At 39.7% G+C, this 23,362-nt stretch overlaps 1 protein-coding gene across 1 annotated transcript in view; it reads left to right on the forward strand.

Moving 5' to 3' along the window:
• DES (desmin) overlaps positions 1 to 23,362 on the forward strand; it is a 164,978-nt gene that overhangs the window by 107,294 nt on the left and 34,322 nt on the right. The window contains exons 6-8 of the mRNA XM_044075870.1: positions 3,206 to 3,426; positions 7,681 to 7,721; positions 9,711 to 9,796. Coding sequence (XP_043931805.1) covers positions 3,206 to 3,426; positions 7,681 to 7,721; positions 9,711 to 9,796 — 348 coding nt within the window. The remainder of the gene's footprint in view (positions 1 to 3,205; positions 3,427 to 7,680; positions 7,722 to 9,710; positions 9,797 to 23,362) is intronic.

Raw genomic sequence — 23,362 nt, forward strand, 5'->3', positions numbered from 1 at the left:
TTTCTGTATTCTTTTTGGAATCCTCTTGCCATTTCTTTTCATTTACCTGTATTTTGGTGAGACTGATTATTTTATTTTTTGCTGAAATTGGATAAAGGGTTATAGAATTCCTTAGAAAATGTGAAAAAAATGAGGGTTGTAAAATCTCAGAGATTCCTTGTTTTATCATACTTTTTGATAACCCCTGTAGCAGAGGAACTAAAAATTAAATCTCTGTCCAAACGTGAATTTAAAATCTGTTTTTTTCACATTATCTTGGAGATTCTAAGAATACAGCCAGGCAAACCTCCTCAAAATAGTACCTCAGGGCACAGCCCTAGAAGAAGTAACAACTGAGTCATAAACACACTTTAAACAACAAGTAATGACTTGCAAAATGGAAGAAATGAAATTATTTAAAGCAGATTTTTTTCCTCACAAAAAGAAACTCCAAAATATTCCTCATATTTCATTAAGTCAGAATAAACTTTAACATATGAGCCTGACAATTCAATATTCTGAAAATCAAAGCTGCGGAAGCATGCACTCTTATCCCATACTTATCAATCTTCCCATCCTTTTCAGAAAGTGGGATTGGAATTAAACAAATGTTTGGAAGCTGTATGATTAGCTAACGCTATAACAGCTGGGTCATGTTTGGATGAGTGTATAAAGACTTAAAGGATTGAGGAACTTTATACTTTCTATCTATTTATTTAAGGACAGCACACTGACTATCAAGTGAAATACAAGTGGTGGCACACACACACATCCTCTAAGACTGATAGGACTGGAGAAATGGGTAAAGGTTCTGGGAATTCCTTCTGTAACAGCTCACAATATTTTCTGTGGGACTGAGAAACCTCAGTGTTTTCCCACTTAAAACACTTGCACATTCTGAAATAGTCTCAGATAAACAGAAGCCCCCACAGGGAGAATTAGAAATAGAACTCTCCTCAGAGTCTGTCTTCAATCTCTTCAGGAAAAGAGACATCCCTCTTTTGTTTATTACAAACCATCTTATAAGAAGGATCAACAGACTGAAAACGTGAGCTAGACCCAGTAAACTAAAACTATGGAAATTTGAGGACAGATACAACTTTGGTTTTCTGTTTCTTATTGTCAAGAAAAATAGAACTAATAGTGTTGTTAAAGGCAAAAACAGCTTCTCCAGGGATAAGTACAACATTCTGATTAAACAGGGAAGTCCTCCCTGTTGCTTCTCCCAGGACCAACAAGATCGACTCTCCCTTGCCCACTGAGGAGACCCTAACAGCCACAGTGGATATTGTTAATCCTGGTCCATAGTGGCGGTATGTGCTATACTACAGGGATCCAGGGGAAAAAGATGAGTGATTTGAGGTATAACTAATGGCCACAGCAGAGTCACTCACCTGCAGCTGTGGCAAATTTTTAACTTGCTGTGACGGCAAAGGCTGTTTGTTTAACTTTTTCTTTTTGTGGGTGGAAGAAGGACTAACAGTGGAACTGACTGATTGTTCCATGGTTAAGCCAAAAATGGTGCCTCTTTTTCATAGAAACAAGTGGCAGCTGCCTGCAAAAACAGAAAGTCTTTAAAATTCACTTTTTCAGAGACAAACACAGTAAAAATCATTTAAAAACACTTTACCAGCTCCACAAAGGGAAATAAACACAATGTCTCCACAGAAAAGTTTTTTTTTTTCAGCTACTTTAAATAACTTTTAAATTTACAGGAAAAAAACGGTGCTCCTGTTTAAAAGTACAGTTGTCTCATGACAATCTGTTAAAACACTTACTCCTAGCTAAAAAGTAACTTTCCTAAGACATAAAATATATTAAAACAATAAATATTTTATGTGGAAGGTTTTTCCCAAAAGGGAACTTATCTGCCCAGCAAAGGAACAGCACAGGCCGAACATCAATCCTCGAATGCCCGCAGAGGTGCAATCTCTTCAATGGCAGGAAAGCTCTGAGGGCTTGGCCATAAACCAATCTTTATAGAGAGTTCAGCTTGAGCAGACTAATGGTTTGAGCAAGTAGAAAGTACCCTGATGCTTTAGAAGCTGGATGGCTGTTATATCCTATGCAGGATATAACCTATGCAGCTAAGGCTACTACAGCAGTGATCAATATGATGAACATCTACAACTTCTGCATAAATAAGCTAAAAAATTCAAACTACACATTGGATGAAAGTGCTATAAATATATCAAGTAACACAGATGGGCTATATTATTACTGGCAAAACAGGTTACTGAATGCTACACATCATTTGTAACCCATTTTGTTTATTTTCAGAGAACTTAGTGATTATCACCTTGATTTTGGTCTTTACAATAAAATCCTTATTTCAGATGTGATTCAGATTTATGTAACTGACACAATTCAAGTAAAAGTACATGGGTTCTTACACAACTAGATGGATTTAATGCACAAGAGGCCAAATCACATACTCAGTACCATATGATAATTAGGTTAACTATGAAATTTGAAACCAGTATATCTTCAGTTTTGGTTGCTATCATAATCTCTGTAGTACTGCTTTGTGCTTCCGAATTTTGAAAAATGCAAAAATGATGCCCATAACACTCTTTCATGAATAACTTACAGATGAACTACTAAAGACACATAACATTTTTAAATTCCAGTGCCAGCCCCATTGGCATAGAGGTATAAAGCTCTGCCTATAGCCCTAGCAATCCAGGTTCAGCTAACTGCTTTTGCACCTGGAGGAGATGGCATGCGGGAAGAGAGGACTGGCAACATATTGCCTACTCACCACTCTGTGGGGGGTGGGGAGATGGACGCAGGTGTCCAGCCACACTTTGAGTGCTAGAATCCTCAGTGGAGATCACTGATCACAGTAAAGGAGCTGTCACAAGGGGGAGGGGGGGTTGTGCGCACATCACATATTCAGGCTTGGCATATGTAACCATTGCATGTCCTCTCCTCAGACACTGCAGTCATACTTTGGATATAGAGGATCTATGTGAAAAGCCCAGTCCCTCCTCTGCAGATGACAGCACCACACTTTAGCATGTTCAACTCTTGCCCCTAGGAACAAATGACTGAATGGTACTTGCCCAGTGAAACAAAAGAGTCTATAAAAATGGCTTGTGGAATGGCTTGATGGTGGAGGCAAGCAAGAAAATGATAAAAAAGTGATGAAAAAGGGAAAAAAAAGGATAAAAAGAAAAAAAAATCAATACAATATTTCACATATTTATTTATGTTTTGATTTTAGAATGAATCACTGCTGCGACAGATACGCAACATGGAGGAACGTTTTGCTACTGAGGCTGCAGGTTACCAGGATACAATTGCTCGACTTGAAGATGATATTCGCATGCTGAAGGATGAGATGGCAAGACACCTGCGAGAATATCAAGATCTTCTAAATGTAAAGATGGCCTTAGATATGGAAATAGCCACTTATAGGAAACTCCTTGAAGGAGAAGAAAGCAGGTAAAGCTCAAATTAGTTTTAATGACTCCTTCTGTATTTTTTTCTCAAAGGTATTACTTGACGCGAAGACTAATTTGAAAATGGTGTACTGGAATTCACCTCTCATATATATTTTTTTTAAATATCACTTATGCAAGAATTTTAATGTAAAGTCATTCTTTTATAATAAATTTAAAAACACACATGCAATATTGTGATTAATATAATTTAATATTTTTATATACAGTAATGTCTCTAGTTTGTGGCACCATATAAGTAATGACAGTACGTTACTTTTTTCCATTTTTTTCCTGGAGAATACTGTAAAATTTCAGGATTTAGACCATCTCGATAATGGGAAAACATATTATTTCATGAAATTCGGCATTCTATACCATATAATTCACTTGTAATAATTAATATTAACTTTGTATATTTACTTCTTGAAAAACTGTAGGTTTACTTTAGACAGTGTTCTGTATTTAGAATATGTTTAAATTTTAATTGCACGAAGATGCACAAAATGTTTATAATGAAATCAAAATAATTACCAGAATAGATCTAATAGTAAAGTGTATCACATTCTCAGACTCAAAGGACATATCCAATCTACCAGCAGATACATTTAGCTCCAACTTCATCCCCAACATTCCCAGATCACAGAGTAGCATACGCATTCCCTCAAATCTCCTAAAACAAGTCACTATCCAGTGCCAAGAACCTTACATTCATATGGTCAGATAACTTACCAGGATGCTTACTGGCCAGCCTGAAACAAAACCTATCAAAACCTCTACACAGCCTACTCAGTGTCAGCCCCCAAAGATGCTTTGTGCCCGACAAATGCAGGACAGCAATAGTCATCTCACCACCTAAAGGAAGGGGGCATCAATGGACCCACGTAATTATAGACCCTTAAGTCTGACCACCACATCTGTAAGGCTTTGGAAAGGAACATTGAGGAATTAATAAATAAGAACATAGACAGCCTACAAACTCCTGACACTAGCTAGTTCAGTCAGGAGCAGATCCTGCCTACTTCTTAGGTGCATAGGTATATATTAGGCTAACAACCATCATGGCCTTTATAAGGCTAGCTGTGCAATCCAACCCAGTTGTGTCCCTGTCTGTCATGGTTGTTTATTAAGAGGGATTATGTTAGTTAGGAATTTTCTAGAGGTTACTTGGGAGGGTGATATGTTAGTTTGGGCATTACTGTCTGCCTCTTGTCTATCCGAAACATGGGGATAAGAACTGGGGTGAAATTCTGATTTCCCATTCACTGGTCAGGGTTATGCTTAAATAGGGTTAGGGACATACTCTGCTTCACATGGTTGGGGAGCCTGTTCCAGAGTGTGGTGATCTGCTGAGACAGATATCTGTCTCTCCAACATGTCTTACTTATGTCACAAGCAAAATTTACTTAACCTGGCTGATTTCTTTAAGAGGATTTCTACAGCAACGGATGAGGAAAAATCAGTACACTCTGCATATCTAGCTCTTGCAAAGGAGTTCAGCACTACCCTACTGTCAGGTATAACTATACCCATCCAGCTAAATGTAAGCCCTGTGTAACTTCATGGCTAGCAAACTGGCTCACTAATAAAACCCAAGAAATTAGTGTAGGTGTCCCTACCTCCTCCAAAAGACCTATCACTAGTGGTGCACTCCAGGGCTGAGTCATTGGGCCACTCCTCTTTGGCAGTCACTTCTTGGAGGTCAAAGCAAATGTTAAGGGTTTATGGTTGACCAAGTTTATAGATGATGATAAACTTTCCAAAAGTCACCAAGATCCTTCAAGAAGGCCTTTCCCAAACAAATAGCTGGTGTCAAAACCATGACTTCAAATTAAATGGCAAAAAATGTATAGTTGTATCCTTTGCAAGCATGACACCCCCTGTAACAATTACATTGACAACAAAGCCCTGAAAATTGATCCAGCAGTTAGGGACCTGGGAAACAATGTAGACAATGAACTGCCCTTTGATCACCATGTATCCACTATTCTAAAAAGGTCCTGCTTTATTGCAAGGCTTATTAAGTTATTATTAAGGGTATGACGTCCAGGTCTAGGGATGTGATCATTTTACTATACTTGGCAGTTATTAGGCCAATCATTGAGTATAATACCCCCTTAGACACAGCTTAGATGACTACAATGTTTTCTCACCAAGAAAATCAAGGGCCAAAATCATAAACGTTACAGCGACCAAAGTCCTAACACTCTTTATGATACCTTACAGATTACTGAGGAGCAATCTCTGCCTGTCTTAAACAGCCTCAAATGTCCCCATCCTGTTAGACCTAATGCACATCCAGAAGTCCAATGGTGGCATAAAGACCAACTCAAGAGACTGTAATCTCTTCTGTAACATAAATTGAACATCTTAGAGGATTGATATGTATCACAGAAAATAACACTTCTCTAGAATGGGCATCTTCTCCACATAAATCAAAGTATTTCTCTTACTCTGCTCAAGCAAAATGTGGATGAATTGATGTAAAACTACAAACTCACCTTTAGTTTAGCACCTTTGTCTCTTATGGATAAGGGCAACATGTACATATCTGGGCTCTGAGGTGTTTATACTTAAAAATACAAGGGTTCTAGGTTATTCATGCCTAGAATACAAGGGCTATAAACTTCTTGAGAATGCATGGTTAGGCTTCAAAAGATCCTCTCAGATCAATAGCCAAGTAAGTACCTACAAACCTATAAACAAGCTTATTAGTAGAAATAATAATTCCACCAAGGGTAAATAAAATGATAAACTATTGTAAAGTAGTAGAAGTATCTTACATCTGTACTACATTATCCACTCTTTCATTCTACAATAACAGCTTCATCTATTTTGAGATTGTAAGGGAGCTAGAGCTTAACTCAATACCTACTGGCACAAGGCATTAAAACTAATCTTAGACAGGACACCAGTCTACCACAAGATGTACCCCCCCCCCCATACACACACACACACACGAGGAAACACACAGGTATAACACATACACCTATTGGCAATCTGGATAATCACAAATTCATACACAATATATTTTTAGGATGTTGTGGAAACCAGAACACCTGGCAAAAGCACGTGGGCAGACATAGTACATGCACATTCCATACAGAAGACATATCATCTAGCAACCTAATAAAAAATAAATAAATAAATAAGAGCTGTGAGGCAGCAATGTGATATTCCTCAAGAGTATTATGTCTTACAAAAAATGTGCAAGAATCTATAGCCTTTACATTACAGGACCAATCTGACCTAAATGCCAGGGAAATTACTGGCCTCTGTTTTTAAGGAGAGAGACGCAAAGTTCCAGTTTGACAGTGCAAGTCGCGGCCTATAATAATTGTAAAGAAGGATAAGTTGCAAGTAGGATTCTATTAAAAGTCAGCCTTCAGAGAAGAATTATTTTTACTACAGTAGTAACAAGATGGGGAGGGGGGAATACAGTAAATCTTTTTTAACAAACAACACCAACAGTACACTCTGCATTTCTATCCAGTGAGTTAGATAGGGACTTATATTTAGCTGGATAGGTTGATCAACTATAATTGAATGTAGGATGGTGCTGAACACCTTTGCAAAAGCTAGCTATGCAGAGTGCACCACTGGGAAAATGTTGGAGATGGATTTTTTTGGAAAGGTAAATGAACTGCGCAAGATTGAAGGAGTCATAGTTCAAGAATACAAAAAAAAATTTTAGTAGCCATAATTTTCAAATAATTTTGGATGTCCTCTGGAAACAGAAAATTGTACAGAAAGTTTTGAGTTCTCTGTCTGAGAATTTAAAAGAAGACCAGAAGTGTGTTTGCAGCTTTGCATATTTCAGATTTTAGGTATAACATCATCTAGACTGCATCCAAGGGGAAGGCATTAAAAAAAACAGGTGTGGAATAAATAGCAGAGACAGATAAGAGATGGGGTAAAATTATAGGTTTAATATTACAATGGTTACGAGCTTGGAGACAGGAGAGTTTAGCTATCTTTCAAGTGTAAGTCAGCAGGAAATGCAGGCTGTGACCTGTACGCTTATCTACATGGATGTACTATTATAAATGAAATAAAGACAGCTAAGTACTGCACTGATGGTATCAACAGTAACATGAAAAGTGAGGTGTTCTGTAGAAAGCTGAGGAAGATCTACAAGATGGTCTCATTTCAGAATGATACTATAACAAATGTTAATTTCACATTTCTCAGTGTATTTCTAGATATGGCTGTTTTTACTACTATCTAGATGACGTAATATTTTTTTTTTCTTTTACAGAATTTCTTTACCAGCTCAGTTTTCATCACTGAGCTTCAGAGGTTAGTATAAATCTTACACATCTTATCCTCAGTTTTCCATGAATAAATCCATAGATTCATCAGTAACTGGTCAATAGAATTCAACTGAAATGAGCCATAGCATGTAAATGATTTAAAAGGACATTGAAAAGAAACTGCATTCCTGTAACTGACTGATTTTAACAACTCACTATTCTTAGGTTTTCTTGGAGTGAAGAAATTTAGTTTTGTTTTATTTCTTCCTCTTCAGTTTTGAAGGCATGGGTCTCATTTGTTTCTCGTGACTACAAGTCAACACTAAGTAACTTGCTTTATTCAATCTAGACACCTGATTACACCCATAACATAACATTTGTTACAGTGTATGCTAATGAGCTGAACACAGGGTTGGAAAGGAAATGGGTGGGCAGAAAATGAACAGACCCTGTAAACATATTACATACAATATGTTCAATATAAAATGGCTTAAAGTGATTATGAATATTTGCAAGAAATTCAATCTGCTGTCTACAATTTGCAATCTTTTACCTATCAATATTTGCAGGTAATTTAGTCTAATGACTATGGTTTGTGACCTTCTACCGACTTCACAATTGGATTTTTACATTTTTATTTACTGCAGCATAATCTCAGCTTTGTAGATATTATAGTTCTAGCTAACTAAATGCCTAACATGTGGTCCCATTTGTTTGGTTGTGCCAATAGTTTTATTATGTAGATGTACTTTGCCCTTATGCTCAAACCATGCCAGCTATGGATAAGTCCAACATTACCCACACTCTACTGTAGACTATTGTTAAAATCCCAAGTGTTGCAGCTGCAATTTTGTCTTTAACAATGCAGAATAACACTTTAAACATAAGAATGCCCTGAACAGCATAACAATAAGTTTTTATGTCTGAGAGATAAAGATCACCAAAAGCAAAGGTATGAAGACAAGACAGGTGACACTACTTATAACTGCGAGTTCTGTTTGTGGCATATGGTTGAAAGGAAATCATAACTCAGTTTTTCATATCAGTGCCTGTGGTACTATTACCCTGTTATGCTGAGAACATGACCTCTGTTACCTTAATGACAATTAAAGCTTACATCACTGATGAGCAGACACATAGTGAGGTAATACTGAAAGAAAAAGAATAACTGTGAGAAATGTCCTACAGCCTCCTGGGCCACCTAATATGTATGGTTGTCAAGAAAGCTGACAACTCACAGTTGAACATTGATTTTTCTGCCATTGACTGGATTGATCCTCTTACCTTTGTCTAAGCTGACCTCTGCCTGGTTTTCATTGCAGGAGCAAACACCTGATGTCAAATTACTTCTCTTTGGGCCTTTTGAACCAAACCATTCTTATTACCTGGGGAAAGACATACTCTGAGGCACATTAAGGACAAGGTGTTATGACCATACCATTAGAAAGTGCATGAAACAGATATAACAATTAAAGAAACTCTGAATGGGTAAGGAGTCATAGTAACGGGTAGTGAGTCAAAGTGTCATTTTTAATAAATTAAACTATGATGAGACTTACAGGGTAATACAATGAAGAATTAAACAACAAAATAGGTGGTACATCATATTGTAATAAAAGTGCAGTTTAAAATACAGTATTAATTAAAGCACAACTGTATATCATGATATTCATTATGGTGACAACTGATAATATCATAAAGACTCCATTTAGATGAAACTTTGTCACCTATGATGAAATTGTCAGAAACCACCAACCTCTACAGTTAAGAGACTGATCTCTACAGTTAAGCATCACTGTCGCTTCTGGAAAATAAATTTTCCAGAGCATTCCAAATGGAAATGCAGGTGCTCAGAAATGTATCCTTTAAATGAAGAAGGTTGCCAGGCCAAATTCTGTAGTTATTTATGGAAGCTGTTTGAATTTTATTCTAGAACTGACCAGTTTTTAAAAGAGTGGAACTAATGGCATGAATTTCTATCAATTTCAGTTAAGTTTCTTTGTATTATACATTAATGTGGTCTTTTGTCTCTCAGAGACAAGCCCAGAGCAACAACGTACTGGTGAGGTCCATTCCAAGAAGACAGTTGTGATTCGTACTGTAGAAATGAAGGATGGAGAGGTAAGTTAAAGTGAACTAAGCTGCCTATAATCTTTTCTCAGAATGGGCCATAAATTGTAACGTAAATGCACAGAAGAGAGCGGTTTGGTAAAGACAATAGGTATATATAATGAAAGGTATGTAGAATAAAAAGCAAGTCAGCATCCTTCTCATTCAAAACATGTCTGGAGAGCTACTGAGAATGCTAATATAGTAGCACCGATCAGTGAGAAATATAATAATGTGAAAAAACAAAGTAATAAAATGTGTGATCTTGAATGGAGGCTTTTATGTGACAACTTCATCTGTGCAAAGCCTTAGAATTAAAGACATCTCCATTAGTGAGTAGTAAGATTCTATTCTAACACCTTAGAGGCTGAATGTAAGCTCTCATGATGTAAACTCTTATTTCAAATTCCCAGAAAGGGAAATCTTTTTTTCTACAAGCCTTTTTCCTTTCTTCTATGCTGGCCTTCAAGCCTCCCCCACCTGAACTCAAGCCTGCTGTACCACTAATAGTGGGGATAACCGCACATTAGGAGAGTATCTCAGGTCCACTAGGGTGAGTCATTTTGAGAGGACATTATCCTGGTAAGCACTTTGTAGCTTTTGCCCTTGCCAGCATACTGGCTACTAAAACCATTTTGCATTTAAAGTCCTAACCCCTCTCCTTGGTAGTGATCTGTGCACTTACATCACTACAAGGGCCACCTATGCCCAACTATTTGTTCCTGCTTTCTTCACAAGATGCACAGACAAGGCCCCATCTAGGACCTTCCCCTGTCTGCCAGCAGAAGTCAAGTCATATTTGGAGAAGCAGATGTGACCAGATGGGAGGAAACACCATACATCCCCCCATTATGGATACATCTAACATCTATTCCTTGGCCGTCCAGCACCAGAGCTGTTATTTAAATTTGAGTCACCTCAGTTGTGGTTGTAGTTTTATACTTTGATGCAGGCCCAGAAAGGGAAAAGTTAAAATGTTGAAACATGATAATACTGAATATTTTGAAAAGGCTATAGAGACCTAAAACTGAGTCAGCGATAAACCCCTACTCCTTTAGGTTTTACATCAAAGGCCAAATGTCCATAGCAATTGAGAAGTGCATTCTTAAATTGCTTCATACTGTCAGAACATCTGATTTAAAGAGGGAATTATTCCATAACCTAGAAAATTCTTGCATGAAAAAAATCTCCCTTTAAAAATCTATTATAGTTTCCCAGGTAAAATAAACTATTTTGTTTCTGGACGCATTACGAGCTCAATGAAAATGTAGAAAAAGAAGTTATGTACTCACCATATCATTCTGTCTATGTTGTCCATTTTCATTCTTCCTCAAGTAATAGGTGCAGATCTGATCCCTCGGATTTGACTCTGTCATTGCTAAAGTTAGTGGCAACCAAAAACTTTTGAGCTTCTCCCTTACCCATAATGTTCCAACCCCAAGTACCTCAGATTTTGTTTGCTGATTTACTAGAAAGGAAATATTTGCAGACAAATAGGAAGAATGCTATATCTGGAACTCAATATAAAGGACAGTAATGTCCATTAACCCCTTATTCTTCCAGGAGTTTTCAAAGGATGGGGTTTGGTGGGTTGGGAGTTGAGAAAGAATGAAAATGGACAACACAGATGGAATGTTATGGTGATTACATAACTTCTTTATCTGATGTTGTCAACTTTCCTCAACTGATGGGACAGAGTCCCCAGCTAACTAAGATCCTGGGTGGATCCAAGGAAGGATATTCCTGAGCACAGTTGAACCAAATGATGCCCTACCTCTGGAGACCAAATCCAATCTGTAATGAGTAACAAAGGTACGGGGAGTGGCCCAAGTTGCTGCTGCTCAAATATCATCCATGGACATTCTAGACTGAAAAACTGAGGAAGTTGCCATGGATCTAGTTCAATGGGCCCGTAACAGTTTTGGTAAGGTAATGTCCAATTTGTTATAAATAATTGAAATACAATAAGTCAGCCACCAAGGTAAAGTTACTTTGGCAACCAGCTTTCCCAATTTTACTTCTGCAAATGAGACAAACAATTGGTCAGATTTTCTGATGTCTTTTGTTCTATTTAGGTAAAACGTAATTGTTTGTGAACATCCAATAAATGTAACCTGTATTTACCCTTGTTAGCAAATTTAGTTAAGAATACTGGGAAATTAATGGACTGATTGATATTAGATTCTGACATCACCTTAGGCTGAAAGGATGCATTAGTTCGTAAAGTAACTCTATCCTTGTGAAAAATCAAATATGGAGGTTTTCAGGACAAGGCCTTAATCTCAGAAAAAGAGAAAGCAGTTGGATGAGATCACCCATTGCCACAGTCTGAGCTCTTCTCGACACAAGGGATAAGATCTGTTTCCTCCTTGTTTATTGATGTACGAAACTACTGACATATTGTCCATTTGAATTGCAATTGTCTCCAAAGGGAGGGCACTCTGAAGGGCCTGCAATGCTAAAAGCACTGCTCTCATCTCTAGGACATTGATATGCAAGTTGGCCTCTTCAGAGGACCAAGTGCCTTGGACAGTTTTCCCCAGAAAATGCGCCCCCATCTCTAACTGAGAATTGGACGGCCTTGTAGAACCTGGTTTGATTGAATGCAAAACTTGAGATCCCTCTTGCTTGTGTGGATGATTTGTATTGGGGTTGACATGGGTTGGTAAAGTAAAGTATTGACCATTGTATTGCTAGCATCCACTGAAGGACCCTCATCTAACATCTAGCCAAAGATACTAGTGCTATTGCCACTGACATTGATCCTAGAACTTGAAGGACCAAGCAGCCTGAAATCCTGCTGCTGCAGATTATTTTTCTGACCTGTGACCTTATAGTCTGTACCGTTGAAAGAGATATTGAAGCTGTCATTGACTTTGTGTTGAACAGTGCTCCTATAACTTCCAAATTTTGCACTGGTTGAGTTGATACTTCTCACAGATTATGGTATTCCCCAGATGAGAACATGTCTAAAGAACCTGATCTGTTGCCCTTGTTAACTTATGCCAGGTTGGGGGGGGGGGCAATGAGACAGGCATCCAGATATAGAAACACTCGGAATCCTTGCAGTCTCAAGTGAGCTGTTACTACTGCCATATATTTGGTAAACACACCGAGGCTATGGTGAGTCCAAAGGGCAGAACTCTGAAATGGTAATGACTTGTTCCCAGTCAGAAGTGTAAATACTTTCTGGATTGCCTGTTCATCTTTATGTGATAGTACGCATCCTAAAGGTCTATCATGCACATCCAGTCGTCCTTGCCCAGAAAAGGGAGAATCGACCGAACCATGACCATCCGGAACTTGGTGCATCAAACTGACTTGTTCAAGTTGCTGAGATCCAAAATTAGTCTCCAGTCCCCTGTTTTCTTTGGTACTAAAAAGAATCTTGAGTAAGTTCTGGATTCTAACTGGTCTGGTGGGACCTCTTGGATAGCTCTATTTTTTCTACCAGCTTTTGTACCTGAATTGCTGCTTGCTCCCTCTGACTGGGTAGAACATCAGGGATTTTTCTTGAAACTGAAGGAGGAAGGGAAAATGACATTATATAACCTCTGGAAATAATCCTCTGCACATAAGTATCTGTTGTTATTTCTAAGCAGGCTTTCCGGTGCAAGGATAGTCAACCCATGACTGCCTCCAGAGGAGGGCAATTGGGCCTCCTTTCAAGAATGCTGGAATGGTCTCTCAAAGTACGAATCTCTGGACTCCTGGTTTTATGGGCCACCTTTGCCATGGAGGCGGCATCTACCATTAGAGTTGCCCCCACTCTTCCCCGGGGGCCTTCGTCCATGTGTGTCCTGGAAAGGTCCCTGGGACTTTCTGAACCACATCTTTTGACTACCTCATTGTTTCATGGAAAAGGATCATTGTGGTGTCAAAAAATGTATGTCCATGCAGACTGAGTCTTTCTGTCCTTCTCACAGCTGGATAATTTGTCTTTCACCTTCATGCCAAACAAAGACATGCCAGTAAATGGAGCACTGACAAATGAAGACTTGAAGAGATCTGGAAAATCACATAAGTGCACCTAGGTATGCCTCCTGATAGAAATGCCTGAACCCACTGCCTTGAGGTTCCTTCAGATACATGTGAAATGAGTGTTAAGGACGAATTGGAAATAGGTTGCAGGCTAGCCAGCTGAGAAGTGACAGATGACTGTACTTCCTCAGAAATAGATTCTGAGAGGGTATCTGAAACGTCCTTACTCAAATTCCTCTGTAACCTTGTGAAATGTGCCAAATAATTCAGTGACCTTAAGGTGAAGGCTGCTGAAGAATAGACATGCTTCCCAAACCTGTCCATCTTCTGAGACTGCTTGCTGGGGGATGAACAATGGAACTCTTCTCAGCAAGTTCCTTTTTAGTGGCTGCCACCACAGCCATGGCATCAAGAGGAACTCCTTATCCCCAGAACTGTTTGTCCTCTGGAGGTGCCATAATTTTCTCAGATCTCCAAGATATTGTCTCTATAATGTTGGGATTCTTCCAAGCCCACCGAGAAATCAACTCAATGAGCTTGCCAGCGGGTGGAGTCACCCAGGAGGTAGACGGGCCAGTACCGAAAGTCTCCAGGAATAATAACTCCTCATATGAAGGGTTGCTGGATGTCCAGCCACCTCTCTGTTTTATGATTTCAAGGATGTCTCCAAATGAGACATCTTCAGGAGGTGACCGTGGGGACCCTTCACCCTCACTGAAGCCTGTATCTTCTGTAATAGACACCTCTGGGTGTCCAAGTGCTTCCTCTTGCATGTCTTCTTCTTCTTAGGGACCTCCTCAGTGGGATGCTCTGGGGAGGCATCAGAAGAAGTTGGCATGCCCAGCTGGGAAACCTGGAGTTGCAGTACTGGCTGTCCCTGTGGAAAAGAGGGCTGAGACTCTGAGTACAGACATGTCAAGGCTCTAGACTGAGGATCCAAGGGGGCTGGAGCCATCTGTGTTGCTGAGACAGACAATGCTCTCTCCACACCTTCAAAGGCAGACTTCCTCAGAAAGGGAGAGGGCCTCTGATCCAAATAGACAAGCTTTTGGATCACTGTCCCTCCCTGCTCTGAGGACAGTCCCCCTAAGGCAGAAGCTGGAGCTGAGCTAACCTGTGCTGAGGCTCCAAGGTGTAGAGATGTCTCCAACAACTTTGGAGTCAACTCCATCACCTCGGGTCCAATAGGGAAGCCTCAGCTCCGACAGCTCTCTGGATCTGACTGAACCAAAGTGCTCAGAGCAAACTTCAGATCAGAGGATAAAGGTATCCTCAGATCTGAGTCAGATGGAGATGGATAGATCTCATCCAAGGACTCCTGAGACAGTGGAAGGAGTTAGAGGAGGAACTGCAAAAGGGGGTCTGACAGCAGACCTCCTGACCTGAAAGGGTAGGAGCTGAAGGAACATCCATCAGATTCTGCATTGAGAGAATTCTTTTCACCACTCTCTTCCCATCTTCTGTTAAGCTCCTGGAAGAGCAAGTGGAAAATCCAGAAAGGGATCTAGGTCTCTCCATAAAGGGAAAAGGAACTGTGGAGAGAACTGGATCTACTGAATAGGAGTAGCTAGTCCTTGGAAGGTAAATAATGCTGGATCAGTTGGCTTATGCACAGGATCCAAAGAAGTTGGATCTGATACTTCTTTGATATTTCTTTTGATTTGGATCCAGTATTGAGGTGGAATCCAATAAATCCATTTTCTGTGCTTCAGATCTGAGGTTGAGGTCAGGTCCAAAAATTTAGATTTTTTTTTCCTTTAGGATCCAAAGGAAAAGTCAGATCAGAAGGAGGCCTTTTCCTAGGTTGCTCCAAAGCCTTACAGGAAGAGGCAGAAGGGCTCGGAGAAGGAGATTTAGACCTTTTAAGAAAACAGAAACATTTCACAATTTAAAGACTTATCTGCTCAAATGGTCGCCATGTCTTTCACGTAGAGTGGCAAATCAGATCAGAGGTATTTGGGGTGGGACCATTACAGGTAAGGGAGAAGCTTGAGAGTTTTTGGTTGCCACGATCTTTAGCAATGGCTAAATTGGATCTGAGGGATCGGATCTGAACCCATTAGCTTAGGATAGAATGAAAATTGACAACATCAGATCTTATTTTTCATCTTTAGAAAATCTGTAAGCCCAAGTCAAATCTCCTTTTAACCCTATAGTAGATAAGAATACAACACTAAAGCAGACAGTCTTTCATTATCAGGTGTGTTATTCAATGCAAAAATCCTTTTGTTGTAATATTTTTACATTCTTTCCTATTTAGTCACTATTTTACCAGAGTAAATGCAGAAAACAGTATTGTTATTGTTAACTGGTCTTCATAATACATGAATGAGAGTTAAAGGAACATTTTCATTCCATGAGGTAATAGTCCTAAAAATGTTCGTAATCAAAAAGTAATTCTTCCTTGCTACGGCATCAGTAGTTGTTCCAAAGTGTAAGGTGCCTTTTTCCAGTACATCATGATTTTAATAATCTATGAACTGGAACTATTTTAATAATCTATGAACTGAATTGGAAGTTTTGACTCTGTTTTGTCAGTTAGTTCCCACCCATCCTCCCTGTTTTTGTTTCGGTGTTAATCTTGGTGGCTTTGAAACTGCCCGCCCCTCTTGTAAATTTCTGTTTGGATACTCCTTCTGGGCCCATATCATTTGCTCACTCAACTGAGTGCAGTGAGATCATATTCTGATTTCAGGTACTCCTACTGTGTACAAAGACAGCATCTGGGAAAGAAAAAAAAAGTTTTAAGCTTGTTTCCTGCCTTTCCTGTAAGTGGTCTAGACTGTTTGTAGGCTTCTGAGCCCCCAAACCGTTCTGTTTTGGAGGGAAGCCTTCTAGCTTAATTTTGTTTCTTAGAACTAGCCAGCTTTCTAGTTTCAGCACTCAAATATGTTTCTTTGAACTCAGCACTTGTTCAGAACTCATAAGCACTAAATAAGCTGCAAATTAATACAGCAATCAACTTTCCTCACTTGTCTAGAGGAAAGCAGCTTTTAGTACTTAATAAATAAGCACCTATCCAGGCATGTCTAAGGGTCAGCTCTCGGTGATTTCTCCTGTCTACCTGATGAATCTGGGCATCATGGGGCAATGCAGCAATTGCCTCATGTACACAGACAACCCTCTCCTCCTACCACCCAACACTACAACCTGTGAGAGATGCACTTATATAGCCAAACTGGAAGCAAAGCTCTCTTCACCCAAGACTGGACTAGACAGTCAAGAGGAGAAGGTAAACACTTGCACCACACCACACTCATCACATAGTACCTCAAAGCCTACACCACCAAAACACACACATAGAAACACAAAACACACAGCTACATTCGCGGATGTTCTCAATAAAAACCTGCCCAAGCATCAGGGACCTCCAAATCAGAAACGCAAGCAAACTCCACCCCCCAACACAACCCAAATGACACATAGCCCACAAACTCAGTGTGCCACTCAACCACAGCCCATAAGGCATAACAACGTACCCAACACTCTAGTCATAGGTGACTCTATAGTCAGGCACACTGATGTTCCCCTCACCAGGCTAAACAAGGAGAAAGTTACTGTCAGCTGCCTGTCAGGTGCCAGGATCCGCCACAGAATGCACGCACTCAGGTCACTCCACAACAAGTACAAATATGACACTGTCATTGTCCATGTTGGTGTGAATGACCTGAGACATATCTCCCTGGACTACATGAAAAGAGACATGGAGGAGCTCTCCAATCTTGTAGCCCAGGCAGGTATGACCCTAGTCCTGAGTAGCATCCTGCCATCACCCAGAATGATGCCACAGTACAAGGATAAAATGATTGCCTTCAACAATTGGCTACCCTTCTGGTATCATTCTAAGGGGATCCAGTATTTGTCTGCCTGGGATGACATGATCGACAGACCACGATGCTTTGCCAGAGATGGCCTGCATCTGTCGCCCTTGGGATTCCAGATACTGGCTAAGGCTCTTGCCATGCCTATAGTGCCTTTTTTAGGCAAGGTTCAAATGATAAATTCACCACCGTAACAGGTACAAGCAAGCAAAATCTGAGGGTAATGCTACTCAATGCTAGAAGTCTAAACCTCAAAATGCACTCACTCGAGGCACTCCTTATAATGAAGAACATCAACATCTGTGCAGTGACAGAGACCTGGTTCAAAGCTCCAGAGAGCACCCCTGCATTACCAGGCTATAATTCATACCACACCTTTCGGCCACCTAACCCGGAATGAAGCACTAAAGGTGGAGACGTGTCCATATTTATTAAGGATATCCACACCTCCAGGCTAGTTCCACAGCATAATGCATCCGAGATTATCCAAGTGCAACTAACTCTGGGCAAGACCGCAATCCAAATTGTAACTTGCTACAGACCCTCACCATGCCCCAGGATTCCCAGTCCTCATTTCTTGATACACTGGAAAGTATTAGGGTACAACCTAACACCCTAATAAAGGGCAATTTCAACTACCCCACCATTAACTGGGAAAACTACTCATGTACCAACTCTTTTGCTCAACGTTTTCTGGAATTCATAAATTCCAATGCCTTGGATCAACTTATTCACACCCCCACTAGGGGCAGCAATATCCTAGACCTGGTCATTACATGGGCAACTGGTGTTCCACACCAGAGGTCAATTCCTCGTTGGTCAGATCCGACCACAAGCTAATCACCCTAGACATCCACATCCAGCCCCCACCCCCAGTTAGGGAAACCACAGTAAAAACTTCTCCAAAGCCAACTTCACACTTCTTATGACAGAAGTGGCAAACTTCATGACACCCATGCAGACGGGCAATAGAGGTATGACTGCTGAATCCTACACAAATGCACTTTATAAGCACTTACACGAGTGCATGGATCATGCTATCCCTAATAGAACCAAGATGCTATCCTCCAAAAAAGGGAAGCCAATATGGTGGTCCTCTGCCATAAACAAACTCTACAACAGAAGAAAGAAACTGTTGCAAAAAAGGGTAAAATCCCATGAGCGGAGGAACTCCCTGGTCAACCTCAGTAAGAAGCTGAGATCCCTTATATAATCCTCCAAAGCTAGTTACGAAAACAAAATTGCCATTGACTCTAAAGATAACCCCAAAGCATTCTATAGCTATGTCAAGAATCTCAATGGCAACACTCAGATCTGCTCTGAGTTACAGCACAATGGCACTAAATATACAGAACCAACTGATATTGCCAACATCCTGGCAGATAGGTTCAGTGCTAACTTTACCCCCCTCTCACCCCCCCTAGAGGACCCATCTCTATACCGGAAGAATGCAAAGTTCCTGTAATAATGGCTGCACAGGTAAAAAACACACTCTCCAAAGCCAAGAACACAGCTTCCATGGGACCTGACAATATCCCAGGCTGCATTCTACATGAACTACAGAATGAACTGGCACCCTACCTAAGTACCATGTTCAATCATAGCCTCACCTCAGGCTTTGTGCCCACTGAATGGCACACCGTGATGGTAATCCCACTCCACAAAGGGGAAGCCACGACGGACCCTGGGAACTACCGCCCCATTAGCCTGACGAGCCTGGTCTGCAAGGCCATGGAATGTATCATTATAGAACTCATAAACAAAGACATTGGTAATCTCCAAACTCTGGACCCTACCCAGTTCAGATTTGTAAAAGGAAGATCATGTCTCCTAAACCTGACTGACTTCTTTGAAGCAGTCATCAGAGCCATAGATGAGGGTAAGGTGGTTCACACAGCTTATCTATATCTCGCCAAGGCTTTTGACACCATCCCCCACTCTGGAATTATAGATAAGCTCACTAAACTAGGTATAAATCCCTATATCACAAGATGGGTTGCCAACTGGCTCATAGACAGAACCCACACTGTAAAAGTAGCAGACTCCAAATCCGACTTCAGACCAGTGACAAGTGGAGTACCACAGAGTTCAGTCCTGGGTCCTCTCCTGTTTGGTAACTACTTCTCTGAAGTACAGGCTAACACAGAAGGTCTTTGGCTAACAAAGTTTGCAGATGACTACAAACTAGGAGCCATAATAGAAACTCCTAACGATGTGGACATACTACAAAAGGGCCTCACTGAGACAGACGCCTGGTGTCAAAGCCATGGCCTGAAGCTCAATGCCAAAATGTGTATTGTCATCCCCTTTGGTAAAAACTCTGTCCCCTTGAACTACCACATAGCTGGTAGTCTACTTAACACCGAAAATGTGATAAGAGACCTTGGGACACAGGTGGACAATTGTCTCTCTCCTTTAATAATCATATTGCCACAGTGGTCAGGAAATCCTTCTATGTGGCTCACCTCATCACAAGAGGTCATTGTTCCCCTCTGCTCGTCACTCATTAGACCCATTATAGAGTACAACGCCCCTTTTGGTATGCACCTCACAAGACATCTACAACATCTAGAAAGGCCACAGAAATACCTCACAAAGAGGATTACTGGCTTCAAACAGATGCCCTAGGCAGACCATCTCAAAAAACTCCAGCTTTACTCCGTCGCATATCGCCTACTCAGAGGCGATCTCTGCCTAACATACAAAGCTATGTCTAACCCAGAGCTGTTGGACATGCTCCATGTAAAGAAATCCCAATCCCTCTGAGCTACACACTCTAGGGACCTAAACCTTGTCACCACAATAAGCAGAAAATGCTGTAGGAATAGATTCCTGTCCCAGAGACTTTCCATACTCTGGAATAGACTACCTGTCTATGTCAAACAGAGCTCCTCATTAGCACTCTTCAAGAAAAATCTTGATGACTGGATGGGAAATAGGAAATTCACCCCAGGGATCACTTCTGTGGCTCTGCTCGACAGGGGCACAGGAAAATAATTTTCTTGGGTGGTGAAAGCCAGGGTACATTTTTGGCTAGGCTTATATAGGCCCTAGGGCCAGTAGCCTAGTACCTACCTATGAACCTATGAACCTATGGGCCTTTCTAAAATATTCTCATTTATAATAAATAGATTAAATATATTAAAATATTAAGTATATAACATTGCAATTTTTTTTGGTATTAAACATTTTATAATTTGTCATCCTATTTCTGTAACATATCTAAATATTTGTGAAGTTTTTCATGGTCTTTTAAGGAAAATGCCATTGTAATCATCTTTCTGTCATTTGCAAACTTTTGGAGTCAGCAAACTGACAAAGCTTTCAGCATGTTCATAAAGAAACTAAGCAATTCTGGGCTTGGAACAGAGCTCTTGGGTACACCTTTATCAGTCTGAAAAGACTGTGATTCTTTATCCTTAATCTTTACACATTATTTCCAGTCTGAAAGCTATCAATGACTCTGGGTTATAATATATCCACATATCCATTTAAATGCCAAATATTCATAACCTTGAAGTTTTCAAAGTGTGGAAGTGAACAAAAAGCTTTTGCTAGGTCTAAATAAACAACATCTAATGATACCTCTTTGTCTAGAGCATCTATCACAGAGTTACAGAAGGTTATTAAGTCCGTGATATATGATGATCCACCCGCCCAAAAGCCAGATGGGGCTGATAGATATCCCTAATTCCTATTTATTAAAAAAAAAAAAATACCCAATATGCCAGTAAGGCTTATTAGTCTGTAACTTGATGGTTCAAATGATTCATTAACAGAACATCTCTTATATAATGGCCGTTCCACAGATTTTGCAGGTAAACCATCTTGACAGTAATTTTTCAAACACAAAGGTTAAAATAGAGGGATACTTACATGTCTTAAGAAGAAACAATTTAACCCATCTGGACTTGCTGAACATCCAGACCTTATTTGTTTCAAGTTCTACGGTAACAGCAGGGCAATTGGGATTGTTTAATTCTGTTGATATTTGATATTTACCAGTCTTGCCTTTTGCTTGCAGAGGCTTCTACTATTTGGTCTGCATTATGTAAAATAGTGATGTCAGTTTCACTAGATGATACTCCTGAATTTTTTGAGTTATAGTTTCTGATTAACCCGTGTTTATTCTAGTCCCATTTAATATTATTTATTAGTCTTTCTTGTTTCACATTCATATTCATGTGGTACTTCCCTAAATCTGAAGATGTTACATGCTGACTGAGACCTGATACCTAGCTGAAGGTACAAATAAAGTCTGGTAAATGCTGGTGTTACCCACAGTTCCCAGTCTCACCCACTATATAATAATTAGGAAATAATAACTGGGAAACACTTTAAATTTTTCAAGAACCTCGGGAAATAGTGATAAGGAGATAACACTAGGAAGCCTAGTGTAGTCCCTGAAGTACAATCAAAGCCAAAGCAGTTTAAAAGGAGCAAAGGTACTGGGAGCAAATAATTAGAGAGGCAAAGGTAATAGAATGGGAAGAGGACAAGGATTCATTTAGATTACAGGCTAGAGATTGCATATTCTATCAAAGGATTGATATCAGAGTATAAGCAAAGAGAAAGAAATAGGGGGATCCTAAATAAAAGACCAGCATTTGTAGGGTTTTTAATAGAATCTAGAACAGAGGCTGAAGTTAAAAATGTCATAATTAGTAGGCTATATAAATTATTGTACGATAACTTTAGGAATCACTTAGAGGAGGTTAGAAAGGATTGGTTGGATAAGCAATTCACAAAGAAGCAATGGGGGATATATGTATGGCTCCCAAATATGCAACAAAGTCTAGAAGAGTCTTTGCTTGGAAGTGTTTGCATAGGTATTTTTACACCCCAAGCAGACTCCAAATAATTTTTCCTTAAGTGGAATGCAAATGTTAGAGGCATGATGGGGAAAAAAGCGATAACAGGGAACATATATTGTTGGAGTGTAATGAGTTGGCAGACTTTAAAAATTCCATGTGGACTACTGTAACAGAAATACTGAGTGAGCAAATTGGTGAAGAAGAATGAATACTAGACTGAATTCTCACCAATCACCCATCTTCCACTCATAATTTCAGTACACTACCCGACACTCTAAGTGACCACCTCCCAACCTTCTTCATCAAAGACCAAACTAAACTCACTAGAAGTAGCTCTCTTAAACACATCAGATACACTAAAAACTTCAGGGCTGATGACCTTAATACAACCCTTAAACACTCTAACTGGTCCCCCCTTTTAATACTTCCTTTAGATGAAGCAGTTCAGTATTTCAACACTATCTTCTTAGGCATTCTTAACCAACTTGCCCTACCAAGACAGATCCACAGCACTAGGCAACTTATGAAACAAAGGGACATACCTAATTACTAGTACATCCAAAAAGGTGATTTTATTGGTGTCAAATGTAATCGTAACCTGAATGCCCCATTTATTTTCATTCAAATATGTAACAAACTCCTGGAGATATACAATGTCCGACCTCCATACCAACCAGCAATCATCCAGATATCTCCTCTATATGTCGATCTCATCAATATATATATATATATATATATATATATATATATATATATATATATATATTATGGGTTTTATCATAAATGATCTGTTCCTCGATGTAAGCCATAAAGAGATCGGCATAGATTGGAGCGAATGAGGCCCCCATTGCAGTGCCCTTGGTCTGTAGATAACAGTTATTCCTGTAAAGTATAACATTTTTGGTTAATAAATGCTCAGCCAAACAGAGCAAAAATTTATTAAAACCAAGTGGATATAATTT

The sequence above is a fragment of the Protopterus annectens genome, chromosome 6.part1 (assembly GCF_019279795.1).
Source record: "Protopterus annectens isolate FY-2018-M chromosome 6.part1, PAN1.0, whole genome shotgun sequence".
Lineage (NCBI taxonomy): Eukaryota > Metazoa > Chordata > Ceratodontiformes > Protopteridae > Protopterus > Protopterus annectens.